General features: G+C 54.2%; 8 protein-coding genes across 8 annotated transcripts; 4 read left to right on the top strand and 4 right to left on the bottom strand.

Moving 5' to 3' along the window:
* Positions 1–178: 178 nt before the first annotated feature.
* On the bottom strand, positions 179–3619 carry DACRYDRAFT_114176 (uncharacterized protein). The gene is made up of 6 exons (XM_040769771.1): positions 3282–3619; positions 1861–3156; positions 1232–1808; positions 932–1183; positions 389–882; positions 179–335 (listed from the first exon to the last, which is right to left on the bottom strand). The coding sequence occupies exons 1-6, from the start codon at positions 3540–3542 to the stop codon at positions 258–260; spliced, it is 2958 nt and encodes a 985-aa protein (XP_040631747.1). The 5' UTR covers positions 3543–3619; the 3' UTR covers positions 179–257.
* A 1886-nt stretch (positions 3620–5505) lies between these two features.
* DACRYDRAFT_75814 (ubiquinone biosynthesis protein COQ4 mitochondrial) lies at positions 5506–6430 on the top strand (the record flags this gene model as incomplete). Its single annotated transcript, XM_040776159.1, has 2 exons — positions 5506–5689; positions 5738–6430. 2 exons carry the CDS (start codon positions 5506–5508, stop codon positions 6409–6411), a joined length of 858 nt encoding a protein of 285 aa, XP_040631746.1. The 3' UTR covers positions 6412–6430.
* A 27-nt stretch (positions 6431–6457) lies between these two features.
* Positions 6458–7760, bottom strand: DACRYDRAFT_63104 (uncharacterized protein). The gene is made up of 3 exons (XM_040775726.1): positions 7695–7760; positions 7571–7645; positions 6458–7519 (listed from the first exon to the last, which is right to left on the bottom strand). Exons 1-3 carry the CDS (start codon positions 7729–7731, stop codon positions 6522–6524), a joined length of 1110 nt encoding a protein of 369 aa, XP_040631745.1. The 5' UTR covers positions 7732–7760; the 3' UTR covers positions 6458–6521.
* A 216-nt stretch (positions 7761–7976) lies between these two features.
* Positions 7977–8674, top strand: DACRYDRAFT_33173 (DUF572-domain-containing protein; the record flags this gene model as incomplete). The annotated part of the gene is made up of 2 exons (XM_040774368.1): positions 7977–8127; positions 8178–8674. Coding segments are annotated over 2 exons (648 nt in total), but the record flags the coding sequence as incomplete, so codon positions are not given.
* Positions 8675–9148: 474 nt separating this feature from the next.
* On the bottom strand, positions 9149–14939 carry DACRYDRAFT_20464 (uncharacterized protein). The gene is made up of 7 exons (XM_040771937.1): positions 14604–14939; positions 13833–14360; positions 12794–13779; positions 11811–12744; positions 10934–11759; positions 10714–10883; positions 9149–10660 (listed from the first exon to the last, which is right to left on the bottom strand). Exons 3-7 carry the CDS (start codon positions 13234–13236, stop codon positions 9383–9385), a joined length of 3651 nt encoding a protein of 1216 aa, XP_040631743.1. The 5' UTR covers positions 13237–13779; positions 13833–14360; positions 14604–14939; the 3' UTR covers positions 9149–9382.
* A 1971-nt stretch (positions 14940–16910) lies between these two features.
* On the top strand, positions 16911–18208 carry DACRYDRAFT_47785 (uncharacterized protein; the record flags this gene model as incomplete). Its single annotated transcript, XM_040774783.1, has 4 exons — positions 16911–17050; positions 17107–17235; positions 17283–17531; positions 17581–18208. 4 exons carry the CDS (start codon positions 16911–16913, stop codon positions 18206–18208), a joined length of 1146 nt encoding a protein of 381 aa, XP_040631742.1.
* Positions 18209–20289: 2081 nt separating this feature from the next.
* DACRYDRAFT_20463 (uncharacterized protein) lies at positions 20290–20813 on the top strand. The gene has a single exon (XM_040771936.1). It carries the CDS (start codon positions 20344–20346, stop codon positions 20542–20544), a length of 201 nt encoding a protein of 66 aa, XP_040631741.1. The 5' UTR covers positions 20290–20343; the 3' UTR covers positions 20545–20813.
* A 154-nt stretch (positions 20814–20967) lies between these two features.
* DACRYDRAFT_104739 (uncharacterized protein) lies at positions 20968–21840 on the bottom strand (the record flags this gene model as incomplete). The annotated part of the gene is made up of 3 exons (XM_040767971.1): positions 20968–21587; positions 21639–21706; positions 21752–21840. The coding sequence occupies 3 exons, from the start codon at positions 21838–21840 to the stop codon at positions 20968–20970; spliced, it is 777 nt and encodes a 258-aa protein (XP_040631740.1).
* Between the last annotated feature and the right edge of the window lie 34 nt (positions 21841–21874).

Genomic DNA, 21874 nt, shown 5'->3' with positions numbered 1-21874 from the left:
GCTGCTCGTCCGAACGGCGGAATCACCAGGTCCTGCTCTCGGATTATCATCGGGCCTAAGACCCTCAACTCTTGGACGGCAACTTTTTGAACGTAATATGCGATCGATTTGGTATTTCATAGCACAAGGGTATTTATGTTACATGAGCCCTTTATGTGTAAGGCTTGATGGTCATGATGGTAGACAAGAAGGTGACTCATACAGATGAGGAACACGAAAGACCACATAAAACGAAAGATGGTGAGAAATAATATATATCAGCCCATAGAAGTGATCGAGCTGATCGGATGGGTGGCCAAGATCTCCTGCATTTTCTCAGGTGCGGTCACGACAGGCTAAAAATGAACTGTGTTAGACATACGTGATAGAATTGAACGGCAGCACTCACCATCCAGTCTGCATTGAGGCGCAGGCTGGGTATCATGGAACCATCGCTCTTGATGGGAGCAGTCGCTAAAAGCAACTGAAGATCGAAACCTTCCGGGACCCCGGATCCTTCAGCATTAACGTTGCCCTCGTCAAGATGAGACATCTTCTCCTGCGAGAAGCCAGCAAGACGACCATGACGCCAATCAGCGTTGAGCAAGCTCTCGTCGATTTCCAAAGCGTCAGGATGGGCGACAGAGGGTGTCGTGCCGAGGAACAGCGAGGAGACGATGTTCAGGATCGCCTTCCTGTTCTCGAAACCCTGGACGTTCTTAAGAGTATCCATGGGTGAGAGCATTCCCCCTGAGAGCGGTGAGGTGCCCGAAGTGATCGGAATGGTATCGTCTGGCTCCGTGAAATGATGCTCGGCAATAAGCATAGGAGGGTTTGGTGGACCAAAGGCATGTAGGATAGGACCAAACACTGCCTCAGAAGTAAAGTTCATTAGAGGATGGCCTGGGCTCATGTGAGGCGTAGACGTATTTGACGTAATCTGACAACTGACCACCATGAGAATCTCGTCGTCCCCATCGCCATCGGAACTGAGGAATCATGCGTAACGCTAAGCAGACATCCTCACGGGCGATGTGCTCTGGCGTGGGACTCTCCGGTCGGGTGAGGAAGTTGGTATTTGCCTTGGCGTAGATGACGACCATGGCCGCAATCTGGATGGGTATAGGTGAGACAAAGAAGGCGCAGTCGGTGAACTGCAGAAGAGCGCTGTGGATGACAAGGACGTTATGAGCAGATATCAGTGCTAACAGGCATAATCAGCAGCTAATCCATAAAAGGGAACAGGACTCACCGTCTCGCAAGGCACGCATTCTTTGATGCTCGCTGATGTCTTCAGCAGTGAAGATCGCACGAAGCAACATGATGCGAGCGATCATGTACTTCAGCAAGGTCAGCCCCTGCTCCTGACTCAAGTTCGCAAGGAGGACCATCTTCTGCTGATCGCCCCAGTTCTCCGTATCCTTCGTATAGAAATGATACTCTGGGGGAAGTGCATCGCGCATCTGCACAAGCTTCGTGTTGATCCCATTGGCGAACTTGAACAGCTCTTCACCAGAGATCTTCCCGGGCCGGTACAAGGTGTCACAGATCTGCGCCTGGATGTGCGTGATCTCCAGGCCGATGTCGAAGTTTGTCTCAGATTCAGGCTTGTGGGTGTTGTAGTCATTCTCGCCAATACCAATAGGACGCCCAAGAAGGACAGACGTTCCGCGGTCTTGGACAAGGACGATCCACCACAGACGTCGGCGATCTTCAATCTCGTCAGGGTCGAAGGTGTCCCCAGAATCGATAGGGTCGTGATGAAGCCCGAGCTCGATCGCTAGGCGGACCAAGTTACCGACAAGTCTCCACAAGGTCCGACCATGGCGCTGAAGCACATCCTAAGCAACCTTCTGCAAGACCATTATATATGCTACCCACCTCGGTGTAGAGATACCACTGCATTAGTATCAACGCCTGCAGGGAGGAGATCGTGACCCGAAGCTCGGCCTTGATCTGGACCGCCCTCTTGAAGAAATGTGCCGGGACAGGGAAATGCTTCATGTCCGATCTCTTCGCTTCCTGGCGGTCTGAAGCGATGTCCGCCATGCGACTGATTGCGAGGATCAAGTACAAAGAACAGAGGAAACCAGGATCGTCGTCCTTCTCATCTTTCTTCCCCTTCTTCCTGCGTCTTATGATCTCCGGCGGCGGCGGCGGCCTTGGCTTCTCCGTCTCGTCCGCCAAGGTTCCAAAAGCGTTCCACCTGTCAATAAGGCGGTACTCTTCCTGGAGTTTGTAGTCAAACCATGCGCGAGAGGAGAACACTGGGCGGAGATGATTGAGACGCTGGAAGTAGACGTCCACGAGACGTGCCACTTCTGTTCTATTCTTCGGGAGAAAAACGCGATTTTTCTCCTTGTCCGTAGGGGGCTTTCCCGGATGTTCGTTCCGAATCACGGGCCGGCTGAGCCATTGATTCTCCTCGATGTCGCCCATAAGTGCCGGGTCGTCCGTAGGGACTTCAGGGCCTTCGTAAGGCGTCCGCCCGCGATCGGGAAGATCGGGCGAGTCCTCGTCGTTCATCATACGCGCTTTATGCGGGATGAGGAAGGAGGACTCGCGAAGGATTCGGTCGACGCGTAATGAGCGCGCAGCAGCAGCGCTGTTGGAGAGGTCATTCCCTCGTGGATCTTGGCCGCGCAAGTCATCACCAGGATTCCCATGTACGAGTTCCGGGGGCAAGCCATCGAACTCAAACGTGGGTGCTAGCTTAGTGCCCGCAAACTCGGTCCTGTCAGAGAAGGGGAAGGTAGGGGGAATAAAAGTTGGAGGGATAGTAAGAGGGGGAGGAGGAGGGGGAGGAGGATATGTTGGAGCATAGGTCTCCTCTGACTCGTTGGGAGAGATGTCCCCCTGTGTAGGCCGCTGAGGGAGATCCTTGATCGGTCGGCTCCGCGGAGATGGGTTAATCCCCCTAAGAAGCTGCGAGTTTTTCCGAAGGACATCTGCATCCTCTTCGGAGATTTGGATCTTATCGTCGGAGATGAACTGTTCCAGCCGACTCAGATCAAAGTAAGGATCTCGATGTTTCAGCAACAGGACGCAGCAGTTGAGCTGGGACTGGAGGAGTTCCTCGTGTCCACGGAGCTTGAGTGTTTTGTTCTGACGATCCTCTTGTTGACAGTCGACATTGGCGTCGGCACAGTTTTTACAGCGGGGACTGTTGTTATCACACTGATGAGGTGAGACAAATGCAGAACAAAAGGGGCGGGAATTGCCGAAGAACAAGGTCAGTATTAGGACGCTCATGAAAGGAAGCATAACCGGCCGATGATCAGCAGCGGAGGTATGCAACACACCTTTATCTTTTTGCTTCTGCACCGAGCGCAACTTTCGTAGGTGCGCTTGAGGCGGCGAGGTTCTGGACGATCCTCTTCGTTCCGAGTCCGCTTCCGCTTGTTGTTCTTGGGTGACGATCCTCCGTTGATCAACGGAAGTTGTTCATCCGGAGATTGATGAATGTGATGAGCGGCTACTGGGAGAAATGGAAAGGCAGACGGGTTGGTGTCAAAGGGTGAGATAAGCGGTGAGGTGGCCATGCTACCAGGGAGGGCGTCCATGACCGCGCTCGAGGTGTTCTAGGACGACCACTTCGACGACGTCGAGGGAGATCCCCCAACACAGGGGATGAGATGAGGGCGGGAATTGCCAGAGGAGGCGACGTTGCAGGAAACCGCCGGTCGCCCCGCTCGGTAATTGGCGGTGGGACAGGCCTTATAATCCCCCCGTAAACGGAAGCTGATTCCCGTATGCTGGCAAGGGCTAAAGGAGAGAAGACGACAGGGTTAACACAAGGATATTAACCAAGAAGCATTTCATCCCATTTATTTCACACTCTTTTTTCCTATCCGCTCATTCTTAAAGATCTTCTTTATTGAACCCGCGCTGCGTGGTGATCCCTTGTTTCTCCGTCGATTGAATGTCACACACATTCGCTATCCCCGCTAGTCTGAACCAGAATTAGAGCTCTCTCCACTTGCCCACCCGCACATTGTAGACGGACGCCAACCGTCACATACTATACCATCGCACAACACGAATCATGACCTTCAGCACGTGTGTGATGGATCGCGCAATCAACACTTCCATCGTGAATTTTCTGCCATTTTCCCAGGTACCGGCCCGCCACGAGTCTGTGTTCGGTTCGGTCACCGGACTGCTCCGAAAGCTTCGATACCCCTGATTACTCTCCACTTCCCGATCCGCCTATCAGCCGTTTACTGAGAAGCCATTTACATCTTGATCATCGCTTCAGTTGATATTGACTTTGACGTTAACGACGAGGGGAACGGAGCGGAGTACAATATATATGTTATCAACAACACTTCTCATCCTCACACAAACAACAACTGGCGTATCACTCTTCTCTGAACAGCACAACATAGCGATAAGCCTGGTGATAAGAGGAATCCTCATCGGGCCAATCGGCGAGCCCTTATAATGCCCCATAAGGTGTCCAGCAGAATTCCCCTACCCTCCTGCCCGCTGGATGCGGCCCGCTGCCACACAACGAAGAACGTATGCATGTCCGCGATGTTCCTTCGCGGCGGATGCGCTGGCTCGGCAGGCAGGCGACGACGACTTCCTGAACGTCTACCTCGATGTGTCTCTGGAGGTCTTCGTTCGGCAGGTCAGCTGAGGCGTACCTGTTGGAGACGGCGCGTATCTCAAGTGGAAACAGCAGGATGAGGTTGCCCCTGAGATCCGATATCCCTGTTGTTATGCACGAGGTGAACGGGTGAAGAGGGGCAAGGAACGATCGATGACGGATTAGACTTGCTAGCTGTTAGACCCTCGATGAGAGAGAGTTTGGCTGAGGATCCGAAGTGGGAAGGTTGTTGTGAACTTTCTGCTCAGATGTCGGTTTCCCTGGTCTCGGGATATTGTTTTTCGCAAAGGAAGCATGGTTTTCATCTGCCGTCTTTCTCTGCACGTTCGGAGAGGGTGAAACGGAAGATGCGACTTGAGCTGGCGACCAATTACCACTGTTCCTGCAGGGATGATGAACATGCCACGTTCAACTGATACTGAGGCGAAATAAAGACGTGTCCATTCCTGTGGTGGAGGGTGCGTCATAAGAGAAGAGGAAGATGGTCTCTTCACACGACGACCCAAAATTAGGCACATAACCATGCAGGCGGAAAATCGTCAAGTCGCGAAAACACAGTGGCCAACATATCGCCGAAAGAACGCTGAAGCACAGGTCTGGACACCCCGTGCGGGTGTACGTTCTACACCTTGAAAGGATACCTTATATACGCGATATCTTCACAGCCGACTTTCTCATCCGCCATATGCACCATCCCCGGGTGTCTGCAACAAAAGTGTCGCGCTACACGCTCCTCAGAATCCTCTCTGCTGACAGTCAGGAGGAACTCACGACCAAACCACTCCTGTGGAGTCTTGTTATATATCCTACCGGGTTGGGCATTGGGAGGTTGTAATGAATGGCATTCGAGAGAGTGCTGATGATGAAGGAGCTCAACATTGTCAGGGTCCCCATCACCTCTTCCTCCTTCACCAATGTCCATCCTCGCCCGTATACCCAAGTCGCCCACCCAGCTGCCCAGAGCGGCACTCGCACTACAGGGAAGGAGACATCGGTCTGCGCCTGCGTATCCTGGGCATATCCCCCTCAACGCCTTCGAGAACGCATTCCTTGCGGTCGGATCGGGCATCACAGCGCTTCTCAACCCTAGGCGGGGTGGTACGTCCCATCAGTAGTAACCACTAGAGTAAGAACTGACGATTGCAGATATGGTCGCTGCGCTGGGAGAGACGACCGGTCAATGCGCCTTACCAGGTTTATTGGACAAGATGCTCTCCTCCCCCGAAGGACGGCGTGTGCTCAAAGCCCGCCCACGAGTGAACACAGACACCGTCTCCCTCCCCTCCCTCCGCGCGTTGCCCGCAAACACCTTCGGCAACACGTACGTATCCTGGCTCGACCGCACGGGCGTAACACCCGACACCCGCTCACAGGTACACTACATCAACGACCCCGAACTCGCGTATGTCATGCAGCGTTACCGGGAGTGTCACGATTTCTACCACACGCTGTTCGGCTTCCCCGTCAGTGTGCAGTATGAGCTCGCGCTCAAGGTCTTCGAGGCTTTGCATTTTGGACTGCCGATGGCGTACATGTCTGCCTTGCTTGGCCCGCTGAGGGTGAAGAGCGAACTTAAGGCTATGCTCTTGAGGGACTATGTGCCATGGGCGATGAGAGTCGCGGCGGAGTGCAAGCCGCTTATTACGGTGTATTGGGAAGAGAGATGGGAGCAGGATCTGGGGGAGCTCAAGGCCGAGCTTGGGGCTTGGGATCCCCCTGTGGAGGCGAAGTGGGGAAAGAAGCTTACAGAGTCGGATAGGGAGGCGGCAAGGAGGGCAAAAGCTGCTGCTGCTGAGAGCGCGGGGGACGCGTCTGTCTAGCAGCGCTTGATCTTACTGTAAAATAGACACCACCGCAACTCAATAGCATGCATGCATAACTCATATTCCTATGGACGCATACACCTGACAAAATGACGACCACAGCCCACTCAAGCAGAGAAGAGGATGTTCATGAACTGCTCGCCAGCCTCGTGTGCCTTAGCCGGGACAGACTTGTGCACATGCCCCTGCTTGTTCTGCCTCGCTGCCTCCTCCTTTCTGAGCACCTTAGCGTAGGGGTTGAGCCGGTAGAGGACAGCACGGTTGACAAGCGGATTCTTGCGCTGCGTCCAGGGGCGGCGCTGAATCTTCTCCCCAGCAGGGCGAACGACGGCCTGGATCTCGGAGCTGTTGATGAGCCTGGTCACGTCGGGGTTAGAGATCTTCGCAGTGGGCAGGTAGTAGTCTTTCTTCAACAAGGCGGCCTTGTCCTGGGTACCGAAGACCTCGTCGAGGAGGGCAAATGCACCCTCGGTCCAAATGATGAAGCGGCCCAGATGCCCACCTGGGGCGAGCTGGAGCAGGTTGAGCCTGCGCACGTTGGCGATCTCCACACCGGGCAAGTTGCGGAAGGCCTTGACGATCCCGTTATCCTCGTTGTAGACGATGAGCGGGCCACGGCGCTGGCGATGACGGCGGTTGCGCATCTTCCCCCTGCCGGCGCGGAGCTTGCGCGAGTTGGACACCTTGACGACGTCGGTGTACGCGTTCAGGCTCTTGAGCAGCTCAACAGCCTCCTTCGTCTTCTTGAACCCCTCAGCAGAGGAGGGGATGACCAGGGGAACCTCGTCAATCTCCTCGATCCTGTGCCCACGAGCGAGGACGAGTCCAGGGAGAGCAGAAGCAGCAAGAGCAGAGACGACAGCGAACCGGCGCTGGTTCTGGTTGACCTTTACGTGCCAGCGGCGCCAAGTCTTTGTCGGGGCGAACATGCGACCGCCACGGCACATGTTGCCGAACGCGGCTTGGCCTGAACGGTGCGTTCCTCCACCGCCTACACGGGGAATACGGGCGACAGCACGACCGGTACCCCAGGACTCGGCGGAGGTCTGGTGGCCGGCCTTGACGTTTACGGCGTACGCCTGGCGGCGGTTTTTAGCGATGCTCTCTGCGAGCTGTGTCAGCTCGTGTTATACACCTGAGGGTATAGCAGACGCACTGTGCACCTGCTGGACGACATCGAGACGGATCGGTGCGGTGAAAACGGCGGGAAGGGGGAGGGAGCTAGAGCCCTCTGTACAGGTTGTTAGCTTCCCCATCCTCACTATGAGATAAAGACTGACCAGCACCCCTGACCTGAACGGTGGGACGTGATGCCATGTTGGAATGGACGATGTCGAACGGTGAACAGCCTACCTTTGACGACGATGAAAGTGAAGTGAACGACGAGGAAAGGGACTCAGCCACACAAGATTAGAACTGTACAGTTTCACTTTGGAGAGTACTCTGCTTCCGTCTTTAGCTCCGGAGTGTTCGCCACTCTACAGGCGCTTACGTACTTTAGCGCTGGCACGTTAAATGAGAGCACTTGCAGTCACCTCCTCATACTCATACCCACCTGTGCCATGCAGGGATTCAACAAATACTATCCTCCAGACTATGACCCGGAGAAGCATAAAAACTTGAATGCATATCATGGGAAGCATGCTTTGGGAGATCGGGCAAGGAAGATTGATAAAGGCATCCTTGTCACCCGGTTCGAGTTACCTTTCAACAGTGCGTCACTCTCCTGTATAAGAATGACCGAAGGCCTAACGTGCATGTAGTATGGTGTAGCACTTGCAACGCCCACATCGGCATGGGAGTACGGTACAATGCAGAGAAACGCAAGGTTGGGAACTACTATAGCACTCCGATCTACGCCTTCCGGTGTAAATGCCACCTCTGCGGTGGGTGGTTCGAGATCCGCACCGATCCCCAGCACACGCGGTATGTCGTCGAGTCCGGGGCGAGGCAGAAGGACGAGGAATGGGACCCTGCTGCAGCGGGAGGGTATGCGGTCCATGACCCGGAGGCTGCGGGGGAGGCAGACCCACTTGCTGCTTTGGAGAAGACGACAAGCGCACTGAAGAGGATCGACCAGGTTGAGCGGCCGAGGATCGACAGCCTTCAGGAGCTGAGCGAACGCCGGACTGCCGACCCGTACACTGTTAGCTCAAAGCTGCGCAAGACGTTTAGGGAGGAGAAGAAGCTGCTGGAGGCGCAGCGCCTTGCGGACGAGGGGTTGAAAGACAAGTACGGGCTGAACGAGGAGATCAAGTTGCTCCCAGCAGCTGAGGGACTGGAGAGGGAAAAGGAGGAGGAAGAGACCGAGGAATGGAGGGAGCGCCGGAGGGCATGGCATGCTGCCGAAGAAGCGAAACGGAGGATGATGGAGGCCGAGAGCGGGTTTGTCGTCGCTGCGGTTGCAGAGAAGGCTAAGGCACGTAGAGTGGGGTTGGCGAGGGTTGAGCCCCACGGTGAGGTGAAGAGGGGAAAGGAGAAGAGTGTAGCTGTCAGCAAGCTGCAGGCGACTTTGTTGAGGAACACGGCACGGAAGTCGGATCCCTTCGCTGGATTTGGCAGATTAGGGGCGTAAGGACCTCTGGGTGGACGATGTATCCGTCACTTATATTACTTCATGTACGAGATAGACCTGTACACTACCTTCCATTGTATAACACCGCACTCAGTTTAAAGCTACCTTGCCTGTCATTTGAGAACATGCGGCAAGTACTACAACACAGAGAGTGTATTGGGGACTACAGACTAGGCGTACAATGTAAACCCACAGCATGTAAGGTAATCAGACAAGAGCACATACAGAGAAACCAGAGGATATTAAATGACTATGCGTCATCGACACGAAAAGAGCAAAGAATAAAGAGGCGAGTATCGGGCTTGGCATCGAGCCATTGCGAGAAGACTACACAAGAGAGGAGCCAAGTCTCTCAAACCTGAAGAACCAGAAAAAACTGAGGAGAGAATTACATTAATAGATAATAGGCGTTTCGGATATTGCCCAGCGCCCGGAGATTACCGGGTTTTCCCAGTCCCACTTGACATTTTGACCGTCGACGAGAGGCTGGGGATCAACAGCCGGAGCAGCGAGGATCGCACCATCAACTCCAGGGACTGCAGCTTTCTTGTTTGAGTCTGTCGTCTCTGGGCTAGATTGCGCAACCTTCTCCAGTTCCGGTGTCGACTCATCGGCGTCCCCAAAATCCCAGTCGACCCACTCCATCACCTCGCTCTCCAGGTCCAGACCAGCAAACATCGAGTCGGCAGGTTGATCAGGCGCTTCACCAACAATTGCACCCTCCACAGACTTGGCAGCCTCCTCTTCACCCTGCTTGGCCTGGTCACGTAGTTCGTTATACTGAGCTAATGCCTGCTCCATCGTAATGTCCTCGGGCCTTGTCATTGATAAGAACATGTTGTACGCCGGCTGAGGGGGTTGAGCGGGTTGAGCGGGTTGAGCGGGCTCTGGCGGCGGCGCAGACACGACGGCGTCCGCAACAGGTTGTTTCTCCTCCCGAACGTCGAGCTTGGCACGTTTTCCAGTAGGCTCGTCCTCTCCAGCACCGTCCAAAACAATAATATCGCTATCCCGCGGTCGTTTGATTCCACGCTCTTGCGGCTTGGGGGTCGACTCAATGACGATGACCTCTGCCGTTGACGGTACCGGTTTGGTTGACTTGCGCTTGGGGGGTGCACGGGACTTAGTGGTCTTACCCTTGCCTTTGTTGACTTCAGGTGATTTGGGTGTTCTGGCCGTGTCTGATACGGTAGGCGCATTCACGGGAGTTTGTGAGGCATCCATATGAGGAGTGCTGGATGGTCCAGGGGTGGGAACAACCATTGCCGGTGATGGCGAAGGATTAACACCAGCACCGGATAGCCGTCCACGTTTCGTAGGCGGAGCTGATCCTTCATCCAAGGAGCGCTTTGTGCCCTTCCGCTGTTGATTTAAGTTGCCGGGAACTTGAGTTTGCACCGCTTGAGCAGCCTGTCCCATTTCAGGATCTGGGTCATGATGATTGATAATACGAAGCTGAGGGTCTATGCCCTGTTCCCTCAGCCACTGGGATGAAGGCCAATAGGGAGATCTGCCAGGGCTTTCATTTGGCTGCATGTTGAGGTAGGTGTGACGAATCATCGTGTCCCAGGTGTACATGCGTTTGATGGTCTCCAGCAATTCACGGTACTGCAGATAATAGCGGGGCGGTTGGCTGTTACGTCCAACCACTTGTTCTTCGATCAACATGAGCTAAGAAAAGAGGGCTCAATTTCTGCCGGTGTTTCTAAATGGGCCTCACTCACAAGTTTCGGGGCGGCAGTGAATAAGACACTTGACCCATTTTCTGGAACTATTGTGACATAGCGAGTGAGCTCATGTCGAAGCTGGGCAGCTACTTCTCGAGCAAGAGTGACCAACTGCCAATACTTCTGTTCCACTTCCGGCGACATATGGATGGGCACTGGGTTGGGCACTGGGAAGGAACAATCATTATGATACCTGACGGAAAAGACATTGGCATACTGTGAGTTTTGGCCTCTGCCACGAGAGCATTAACAAACGCCTGCGCCTGCGCTGGATCGGTGATAGGCAATCTCATAGCCGTTAGCGGCGCTCCGACTGACTGTTCCCCAGCTGGAGGCTGTACCGGAAATTGGTTCATCCCCTGCTGCAAGGAGGCGAGGCTTATGTTTGCAGGGGATGACTGCGTCGGAGGGTGCGCTCCCATTTGCGCTTGGGCAAACGTAGGATTCTGCATGCCTTGTGGAGGGGTGGGTTGTGGCATTTGCACGCTCATCGGCCCGGCTTGCATTTGGCTTGGCTGCGACTGTCCCTGCTGTTGCAACATTCGCTGTTGGGCCCTACTGTCTTCAATACGCTTCCGAATCTCCTGCTTGGTGGTCTGCGGCATTCGCTGTACTTCTTCCATGAGGCGGCGAACATGTTCCGCACTGAACCTTTCCCGGAGCCTTGCCTCTGAGCTCGTCATCACCATATACCACAGCTCGTCCTGCTGCGACTGTGGTAGCGGAGCTTGTGTTCCTGCCTGGGGCCTTGCTCTTGCTGCCGCGTTGCCAGCATCTATCGGGCCTGGAGGTGGAGGGGGGATGTCTGCACGCCACTGCTGAACTCCGTTGACGTTGTGAAAGAAAGAGGTAAGCATTCGGGAATACAGGAAGGATTGCTCATGATCCTGTAGAAATTGATCGTGGATGGGCGCCAGCGTCACGTCCGCGAACGTCTTGAGTGAAGTCGCAGCCTGCAAGGATGACCGTTCAACCTGGCCAGGCATTGCGGGTATTCCAACTCGAACGGCCACGCGAGCATAGAAATCAAGAGGAGGATCCATCTAGAAAAAACATATGAGGGCAGGCTCTCAACGAAGTGTTAGTCGTCTCACCTGTCTGTTGAATGCCTTTGTGGTTACCAGAAGGGCATACAAATCGTAAATGTTGATATCGACACCTTCGACTTTCAGTACCTCGGAGGTCGCAAAGCTGAAGGTCCTCTGGAGCATAGTCGCATTGCTGTTTGCGTATCTCATCCAGCGGGTAAGGAATTCAGGTCTCGGACACGGTTTAACCAGTCGGTCCCGAACTTGACGAGCCAAAGGTATAAACTTATCCTTCTCGCTCCAGGACGGCATCAGAACCCGCATGTGATCGACTTGCGCATCGGTCAGCGGCTTTGAGTTGAGCATGTACGCAGGCAAATCAAATTCGGTACTATGTTGCGCAGCTTGTCCAGTGCCGGTACTTTGCTGTTGTACAGGGGCAGGTGCCTGTCTCTGCATCAACTGCATATCGGACGACTGCTGCTGGGGCTGCATGGGCATCATTTGAGGGGGTGCAGCTTGGCCGATCTGTGGTGGACGTTGTAAAAGTCCCTGAGGTTGTCCATTTGCCATGCCCATTGTCTGCGGTTGAGAGGCTTGTTGAGGAGGCTGCTGTTGCTGCTGTGGCGGCAGAACCACCGGTATCTGCATGTTTTGTTGTTGTTGCTGCAACGCGACATTGCCGTTCAGGCCGTTGTTGAGCATACCAGGCTGTAGTCTCTGGGCTCCTGGGGCAGCATTTGACGGGTGCTGATGACTAAGCATAAATGCCTGCTGCTGCGCCTGCCGTTGAGTAACTGGAGGTGTCGGTTGAGGGGGGATATTAGCAGCAATAGGCTGCATTTGTTGCTGCTGAGGCATCGATGGACTCGGCCCTGATCGAGGCTGATTCGGTGGCTGGGATGCCGGTTGAACCGTGCTTGGCGCCATTAATCCATTATTCCCCATAGGCATTCCAGGTACAGAACCCGGACCTGGAGCATTGGGCATCATGCCGGGCCTGTTTGAATCGTCAGTCACGAAAAGTATCAGAGGGAATCTCTGCGCACCCCTGTTGTTGTTGTTGCTGCTGCTGCCTCTTGAGAAGGATGGCATTGTTAATCATTGTGATCCGGTTGTGCTTCTCCTTGATGGCATTCTTCAGGTTATTCGCAGCATTGGGATCGAGATTAGCCTCATTTTGCTTCAGCTGTTGCATGAGCACTTCGTGCTCCGCACGGTCTTTTGTCAACTGCGCAACCAGCTTCTGTAAAGGGACATCTTGCACGCTCGCTATGAACTGTGCAGTCCTAGGATTTGGAACCGCCGAAGGACCACCCATCGGACCGGGTGCGTTCTGGGCCTGCTGCGGGTTCATAGCCGCCGATGCCATAGGCATAATCGAACCAGATTGATTCAGCATCTGCAGCATCGCCTGTTGCTGCTGCTGCTGGATTTGCTGTTGTTGTTGCGGCTGAGCTTGCTGCATTGGCTGAGTCTGGGCTGGCTGCATTTGAGGCGGCTGGGCGTGCTGCTGCTGCTGCTGTTGTTGTTGTTGTTGTTGCTGCTGCTGGGCCTGTTGCTGCTGCTGCCGTTGGTGCTGCTGCTGCTGGGCCTGTTGCTGCTGCTGCCGTTGGTGCTGCTGCTGCTGGGCCTGTTCCCTGAACCGAGCCAGTAACCGGTGCCGCAGTTGAGGATCCATGTTTGAATTCGGATTCATTGCCATCGCCAGAGCTTGGTTGGGAGTGAATTGCCGGAGCCTCTCCTCGTTACCCTGCTGCATCTGAGCTTGCTGAGGGATTCCAATCTGTTGAGGTGCGGCGATGGACTGCTGCGATTGTTGCAGGAGTTGTTGTTGGACAGCCTGGTTTGGCTGCTGCGGCGTCATGTACTGCTGGAACTGGTTGTTTATTTGCTGCTGCTGCATCTGCTGCGGCAATCCGGGTGGTGGCTGGTGCGGCTGTTGAGAGATGGATGCGGCAATTTGAGCTTGCGATTGATTTCCCATTCGCGCGGTCAGAAAAGCCAGTTTCTGCTGTTGACTCATGCTTTTCAACTAAAGACGGGATGAGTCTGATCGCTTGACAGCACAGCAAATGATGAACGTACTGCGACAGCCTCTGCTTGGGTCAAGTTCAGAGTCTTCCCCGGGTCCTGCCTCAAACCCCCGTTTTGCTGTTGCTGCTCGTTCAACAACTCCGCCATATGAGGATCTGCCGGCTGGCCCTGTTTAGGTTGCGGCATCTGCTGTTGCATGGGCATCCGAAAGCCATTCTGCTGCATCGGCGTGCCCTGCATAAATTGGTTCTGCATCTGCTGTTGCTGCGGTGGTTGCTGCTGGTGTCCCTGTGGTGGCGGTTGCCCCATGCCAAGCTGGAACATCTGGGCAATGTTCTGCTGCGGTTGCTGTTGCATCTGAGGTTGCTGCATGCCACCACCGACGTTCATGTTGTTCTGCATGGCCTGTTGCATATTGGGCATGCCAGGAAATGGCTGCTGCATCTGCTGATTCAGCTGCTGCTGGAACTGGGGGTTGTTGACGTTTTGGAATTGCTGCAGCTGCTGGGCTTGCTGCTGAGGGAAACCCTGGTTCATGACACCGCCGTTCGAGAGGAATTGAGTCATTGCGTTGAGGATCTGCGAGTCACGGTCATGATCCGGTCGGAACATGGAGAGATGACAGCGGGAAAAGGAAAGGAGGAGAAAACAAGTAAGCAGTGCACAGGGGAAAATGGCAAGTGATGTAGCGGAAGTGGTGACTGCTGGAAAGCTGATTGCCTCCGTAACCTGACCGCGTTATGAAGCGCGCATCAGGGGCATATATGATGTGTATGGCCGAGGCCAATATACGAATATAGAGTAGAGAAACCAAATGCTTACTTCTGGATTAGGCCCCCCCTGACCCATGGAGTTTTGCTCTTCAACTATGCGCTGCAACCTTGACCAGACCTCTTGCTCGCCATGCTTCTGCACGCCACCGCGGATCGAGGGGATAGGGTTGCTGAGCTGTTGGATTGGGAGATGTGATGATTGCTGTTGCTGCTGCTGTGGGGGGACGCGACCTAGATTGTTGGGAGCCCGGAGGTTGAAACCGGGAGGAATGGTGAATTGATGCTGTTGTTGTTGCTGCTGCTGATTCGGATCCATGTCGCAGCGCTACACGGAAACTTGAGGGAAGCGTAGCACAGGATATGTATATCAGAGTTCGAGTAAGCAGAGAAAAGAATAGACAGCAAAATATCCCAAAGGTCACAAGAAGAGGGAGGAGAGAGATATTTGGGTATGTTGTTGGCTGTCGAGGAGAGAAGGGAGAATCAGGAGGTGAGGATGAGGGCCTTCACACAGGGCCAGGGGTTGATGTCGGGGATGGGCGGTCGCCCTTGGGGGATTGTGGGTGTTCCCGCACGGCACTGTCACCTGCCTCCGCCCTCGGGCACCGCGTGAATGGGCGCCGGATCCGCACTGCTTGTTCTCCCAAATACGGTCAACAGCGCTGGAACTAGCGACCATCCCACCAGAATAGGCAACATACTCGCCCGAATATTCGCTTTATCCTTACCCCTCCTCCCCCTTCCCCAACTACTTAAATAACTTCACAAAAAACAAAATGTGCAGTACTCGCGGACGAGTGGTCGTGCGCAGGCCATGGAGGCGCGAATAATTGTCTTACATCGCTGGTGTGCCTTGCGCGGACCCATATCACATACCTCCCCTCGACCAATGGCATCCTTCATCCAGAAATCCAAACATTGATCCCGAACCTATCACCCCACACTCACCATCACTGCTGATCGACCCACCCCCGGTGGCAGGCGAACTGAACGAATATGCACACCTAGGAGACATGCCTAGCACCGAGTGCCAGTGGTCAACATACCTACATCACGACCGCAACCAGTGTGGACGACTGTTTCCATGGAAATCCGCACCGTTCGTCAACAATACCAAGTTGCTATCAGCGCTCATCGATGCTCCGGTTTGGTACAGAAACTCGCATTACTACTCTCATGCATCGTCGACATCACTTTACCAGCGACGATCGAGCAATACTCCTTATCTCTGCACCAAGATATTCGATAACCAGACTGGGGCGCGATGAAGCGAATAATAGATATCGTATTACTCACCTCAGAACCCTCCTGTGTGAACCAACACTGCACCCTCGTTGTTGGAATACAGTTCACGTATATAGCGCTGGCGCACCACGGATGGGATTTTCCCACCTCCCCAGGACAAGTTGCTGATATAGGGTCAGTCCGAGGCGCGTTCCATCGAAGCAACGTCCGGAAACTTCCTGTGTATATTCAAATACGTACATCCCGCTATATCACTAGACATCGTGAGAGGCGCACAGAGAAGTCTGGTGATCTAGAGCAGTCTCTGAATAAACAGGGGATGATGACGCAGATCGCGAAGCTCGAGAGATGGATAAGGAGATCGATCCGTGAATGTAAGCCGGGTTAGAAGAACGCACAAGAATCCAAACATTGTAAGGCCCATGGTACAGAACGATCCCTGAATAGTTAATGTTGGGTGTGCATGTTACGTCTCTTGGCTCTACTTTGTAGGCTCCTTATATAGAGACTAAACGCGCGTCAGTGACGAACGCGTCAGCGGAGTCAAGTCAAACTAAGCGCCCACGTGCCCGATGCTGTGTGTGATGGTTGCTCACTTCAGCGCTGCTGGTCAGCCAAATTCCCCGTTTCTCAGACCTGGTTTTTCACTCCAACTTGAACACTTCGTCGACAAGAACGGTCAACGATCGCACCTCGTAACGGCCAGCGACGGAGAGTCGAACTAGTCTCACATATTCACGCAGGGAACAGGAGAAACACGGTCCGAGGGGTCTGGGTGATTCGCAAAGCCACCTCTTGCTGGCCATAGGGGGGAAGGTTGGATTCACTCAGCTTGAGCCGTGCTTCCGTCCTTTCCGATCTTGCCCTCGGCCGCACTGGCACACACCCCCAACGCACGACAGTCTCAAACAGTCCATTCTCCTAAAGCATGCCTCCTCCAGCTCCTCAACCAAAGCCGTCCCTCTACTCTTTACGCACCGTGCGCGTACGTAATTCCCTCAGTCCTCTCCTCACCGTCTTTCACACTCCTTCCACCGCTGAGCCGTCAGTATCGCCATCCTACGGCTCTGTAACAACACCAACTGTACCACTCCCAGACAACGACATGCATATGCCTATTTCTGCTACTCCTGCAACCCTCCGCCAGAAGAGGCCGCTACTGAATGCAGCACTCAAGCTTGCCGTCGTCTTCGTTATTAGCACGCTGGTTCTAGGTGGGACGCTGTATTTGGCAATGCCGCCTTTAGATCCGTGCGCCTTTCCTGACTTTACGAAATGCGTGTATGCTGATGCCACCTCTATATTAGCGAGGACCGCCCCCTTTTGCATCTCCCCAAGTCCTTCCAGGACCTCAAAGCGCTGGACTTCTTGCTCAAGAAGTACAAGCGCATGTATCCATTCCGCACTGTATTGTGTTTCGTCGTCGTGTATCTATTGTGCGCCCCTTCCTCCTGATGTCCATACCATGTCTGACCTGCCACAGCGACCAGGCATTCTCTCTCCCTGGGTCAATGTATCTCTCTATCCTGTCTGGCGCCGTCTGGAACCCCTTCTTTGCTGTACCTCTATGCTGTTTCTGTGTCGCAACCGGCTCTGCCTTATGCTACCTGCTCTCAGCAGCATTGGGCCCCGCATTGCTCGCCATGCCAAAATGGGCAGAACGAGTAGAGCGCTTCAGAGTCACACTCGAAAGCCAGAAAGCGAATCTCTTTTCGTTCCTCATCATTCTTCGGTATGTCACCCTTACCTTGGGATGATATCCCACTCACGCATGTGCGCAGCATCGCTCCGCTCCCACCCCACTGGGTCACGAACATCCTTTGCCCGCACCTTGGAGTCCCCCTCCCGTTCTTCTGGCTATCCGCTTTCCTGGGCATCCTTGCTCCCACCGTTATCCAAGTGACGATCGGGGGTGGTCTGGAGCAGATGACTTCTCCAAAGGATTTCCACCTGCTCTCACCGCGCAATGTCCTCAGTCTGGGGGCGATCGTTGTCGCCGCACTCGTGCCAGTCGTCCTCAGATGGGCATTCAAGGATCGCGTAGATGCCGTCGCGGAAGTGGAAGCAACGGCCGACGTCGCTGCGCACGGTCCGCGCAGTCCGACCATCTCCATCGGTATCCGCAGCCCGACCGTATCCGTACGACCGCTGTCTCCGTATCATGACCAGCCCGCCTCCCCGCGCTCCCACGTATCGGCCGAACCGGGGATCGTCTGGCCGCCTAAGGGCAACTCTCTCCTCGTCCTGCTCAAGGACGACGACGACGTTGTCGAAGTAGAAGAGGAGGACGAGGATGGGCACAAGGTTGCTGTCGCTGGAGGAGTCGCGATGCCTGAGGATCAGCAGGGGCAGGGCAGCAGATGGAGATGGCTCAACGGGTGGTGGCACGAAGGTGTACGATTGAGCTGAACAAACAGGGGGGGGGGTGTTTGTTGGACTGTATTTACTTTGGTGCTCGTGCCAGGCGGATAGACCATGTAGACGGGTTGAAGGCAGTCTTTGTACTATAGCAGTTGTATGCAGTGCGTCAGGACAGTCAGAACATCATTGTCTTCTCGGACTATGCGCATGGATTGACAAGAGACAATCAACCCAGCATCCTGTCGCCTATTGTGTGGTCCATTATGATGTACATTCTAATTAGCTGACCAATTAATGTCATGGCGAACAAAAGACCAGAACTCGCCACGCCTGACAAACAAAGAAGTATCTTACAATGAAATGCGCAGATCACCATGTCGACTAGAACGACGTTCCCTAGCAGCTCTATGTCCCCAGCATCTCGCACGTGCGCATCTCTTCTGCGTTCTTCTCTTCCCTGCGGCATCAAAATGTGCGTATCTTTCTATATCGGGTATAGGACTAGCTGATTACAGACAAAAGGGCGAATAACGATGCATACGCGTCGACATGAGCGAGTAGTACTTGTCGATCTTCATCACCACCTGGATTTGGCTTTGATATTGCACCACGCTACGTGCCTTCGTCTTGAGTGTTCGACCAGCGCGACTTGGGAGATGTATTTATCGACCAGGCAAGCGTCTGGGGAATGGGCAACAGCCTACCGCCCGATTCATACTTCCCTACTGGACACTTCATCATGGGTGTTGGTAACAATCTCGACGTGCCTGGAGGATCGCTGCATGCCCTGCGAGACTTCATCGTCACACTCCCCTCCGAGCCCGCAGAGCAGATGTTCATGATCGAACACGTCCTGCTCGGAGCATCAGCTGCGATCAAAGACCCCGTCGTGGACGTCGTCAAGCGACTAGTTGAGAAGCTGCCTCTCCTATGCTCGGAGAAGGAGTTTACTCATCTCTTGGAAAGCCAGGGGTTCGACTCGCGAATACCGTTCCAGTTGACTGAAGAGAAGGCTGTCCCGATATATCGCGTATACTGGGAGATGATGCAATTTGGTCCTGTTCCTTACTGTGTATGCATTTCTATTTGCATATTTGCCCTTTCGAAAGGCTCATGAGTATACAGAGCCTCTCCGACGCCGAGCTTCTGATGGTCGCATACGAGCTGCACTGTGCAGATCGGACGGCCGACGGTGGCCTAGCCTGCCCCCGAGCGACCTTTGACTGCCTGCGAAGCCTCATTCGCGACGTCCTCATCCCCGTACAGAAGGTATTCGTCACCCAGAAAGCATACGCATACATGCTGGCCGCGGTCCTGTATCGGATGGGCATGCGGCTCGTGGGTACGTCACCGAACTTTGCTCTTCGTCCCGTACGGCCAGTCGATGTGGAGCTGCGTGACCAGCACGCCTACCTCGCACTGCGATACACGGACGAAGAGTTGCTGCAATATGGTGTCTCCACTCGCACCGTGTGGCAGCTACGGCGGCAGTCTTGCTACGTCTTCAAAGACCAGTGGGACGAAATATTGGCACGTATGGAGCTCCGGAAGAGTAGGTACCTCACTGCCGTGAGGGGAAATACGCATGAGCCGCGGCACATGTATACATTCGAAGCTATCCAGCTGGATACCTTTGCGGCAGGGCGAAGGCCGAGAGACCGCGAGGTCGACGCCGAGCGTTATGTACGTGAAAGAGAACGGCTTTTGAAGGGCACCATAAGTGAGTCATGATTGTATTCGTGAGTTATACACTTCTGACGCCCGTCTTGAAGGTTTCAGACCAGTCCACTCGATTACAGACCCTCAGGTCATCTCGTCCTTCTGGAGCTTGATCGACGAGTTCCTCCCGCTAGCTCAGGCACTCCGGGATGCATTGCCCTTCTGGATCGGAGCGAAGAAGGACCTTTCTACCGTGTCAAAGGAGCAAATTGACGTGTGCTTGAAAGGCGTGAGTAGCCTTCCTGTGGTAACTCGAGGATGAAACTGATGGCCTCACCCCAGCTCGCTTTGTTAAGAGAGCAGGATCTCTCAAGAAAAGGCATCCGCCAGCTAACCGACACCCCCCTCTATATCCTTCCTTTTGAAGCCCTCTTGTTTGTGGCAAAAGAAGTGCATCGCCTGCACCGAATAATCAGCACTGATCTCGGGCTTCATACCTCGGTGGAGCTGAAGGAGATTCCAACATGGCCAAAGCCAGAGTGGCTCACTCGACATGGATTCAACTTGGACCTTCAGAAGCCATTTCAGCAGAAACAATAATGACGTTTGCTTCAGGCGAAGGTCGTCTGCCTGCTTCTTCCAGTGCTCTTCCTCCTTTCCATCCTTCAACGGAAACGCATCCCGCAATTGCTTGGCCGCTTCTGTTGATATTCCAATATATGTAAAGCATCACGGACCAAGGAAAGGCGCATACGCGTACCTTGCGCGGTGCGCACGTCTGGGGGCCATGGGAGAAGTGCCTACCGAACACGCGTCATTCTTACTCTCAGGTAATGTTAGCAGCCTACTATAGCAATTCTAAGTCGGTCGAGTTGATCTGGTGAAAATTGCATTTTGAAGCTCTATGTATAGTTCGGGAAATGTGCAATCAGTTCCGGACAGATCGATGTTGGGCGGTAGGGAAATTGCAGGGACGCGTGTCGGTGATAAGGCGCGCCTCTCTCTCCCCTGACCAACACAATCAGGTATACAAGCATCTATTCACTTTGCGTTCGAAATACATTGCAAATACAATCAAATCCCATGCATGCCCACAATTCGGGATTTTCCTCCCCAATGCATGAGTGCTGTCCCCTCCTACCAATGCCTCATGCGACACGAGGCCATGCGCTCCTGGCTCTAACTCGTGTGCTTCTCGAGCAAACGGCCGAGAACGTGTCTCTGCCCAAGTTCGAGCTCTGCCCAAATTCGAGCTCTCCGCTCTCCACACCACTGTGATACACACGCAAGGGCGTGTCGACGTCCTCCATGCTCTGCGTGCGCACGTCCGCAAGCTCCTTGATCTTAGCAGTGACATCCTTGATCTGGTCGTCCGTGAGGTTGAGCTTCAACTGCTCTACTCGGCTCTTGACGGCATACCATCCGGTCAAACGATGGCCGATGGGGACGTACCGCGTCAGGCCGAAGTCTTCGGGTTTGAGGATCTCGTACGTAGACGGGTTGTTCAGGATCGCCTTGGCGTGGATACCAGCCTTGTGGGTGAAGGCGCAGTATCCGGTGATGGGGTGGCAGAAGGGGACAGAGACTTCGACGGTTGCAGCAACAAGGTTCTTAATCTCGCGGAGCATGGGAAGGTTGTATTTCGATCGCACGTATTCGGGGACGGGTCCTCCGAGAGGGGTGATGCCCACACGCTCGCCGATACCAAGCACCGACGTGTCAATGTGTGTCGCGCCAGCCTCAAGCGCGCAGAATGCGTTGGCAATGGCTAGAAGCAGCATGAGCACTTAAATGATTCAGTGCAGAAGGCAAGACTCACCGCATTCCGTCACAAGCGATCTTCGGTCATCGACCGGACTCGTCTTCCGCATGAGTACAACACATTCCCTGCAGGGGATTATCTAATGCATGCATATATACCCTTACACAGACTTGAGTCCACCGCCCGCCTGTAAATACTCTCTAAGCTTCTCCAGCGCCTTAAACCGATGAGAAAGGTTGTTCTTCTCCCCCGCCTCCATCTCCGCATACCTATTCAACCCCCAGAGCAAATCA

Source organism: Dacryopinax primogenitus, assembly GCF_000292625.1.
Source record: "Dacryopinax primogenitus strain DJM-731 SS1 chromosome Unknown DACRYscaffold_3, whole genome shotgun sequence".
NCBI classification, from domain to species: Eukaryota; Fungi; Basidiomycota; class Dacrymycetes; order Dacrymycetales; family Dacrymycetaceae; genus Dacryopinax; species Dacryopinax primogenitus.
The sequence above is the reverse complement of the archived record's forward strand: the minus strand, read 5'-3'. Positions and strand labels throughout refer to the sequence as shown.

Bases quoted from the DNA above. Each gene is read 5' to 3' on its own strand.
- DACRYDRAFT_20463 (XM_040771936.1), top strand. From the start codon at position 20,344: ATGGCCAAAGCCAGAGTGGCTCACTCGACATGGATTCAACTTGGACCT.
- DACRYDRAFT_20464 (XM_040771937.1), bottom strand. From the start codon at position 13,236: ATGCAGCCAGCCCAGACTCAGCCAATGCAGCAAGCTCAGCCGCAACAA. The intron at 10,884-10,933 runs GTATGCCAATGT...GTTCCTTCCCAG, and splicing joins GGCAGAGGCCAAAACTCACA to TGCCCAACCCAGTGCCCATC. The intron at 10,661-10,713 runs GTGAGTGAGGCC...CTCTTTTCTTAG, and splicing joins TCACTGCCGCCCCGAAACTT to CTCATGTTGATCGAAGAACA.
- DACRYDRAFT_114176 (XM_040769771.1), bottom strand. From the start codon at position 3,542: ATGGACGCCCTCCCTGGTAGCATGGCCACCTCACCGCTTATCTCACCC. The intron at 3,157-3,281 runs GTGTGTTGCATA...TCACCTCATCAG, and splicing joins GCAGAAGCAAAAAGATAAAG to TGTGATAACAACAGTCCCCG. The intron at 336-388 runs GTGAGTGCTGCC...GTTCATTTTTAG, and splicing joins GCCTCAATGCAGACTGGATG to CCTGTCGTGACCGCACCTGA.
- DACRYDRAFT_63104 (XM_040775726.1), bottom strand. From the start codon at position 7,731: ATGGCATCACGTCCCACCGTTCAGGTCAGGGGTGCTG. The intron at 7,646-7,694 runs GTCAGTCTTTAT...CAACCTGTACAG, and splicing joins CGTTCAGGTCAGGGGTGCTG to AGGGCTCTAGCTCCCTCCCC. The intron at 7,520-7,570 runs GTGCGTCTGCTA...CACAGCTCGCAG, and splicing joins TGTCGTCCAGCAGGTGCACA to AGAGCATCGCTAAAAACCGC.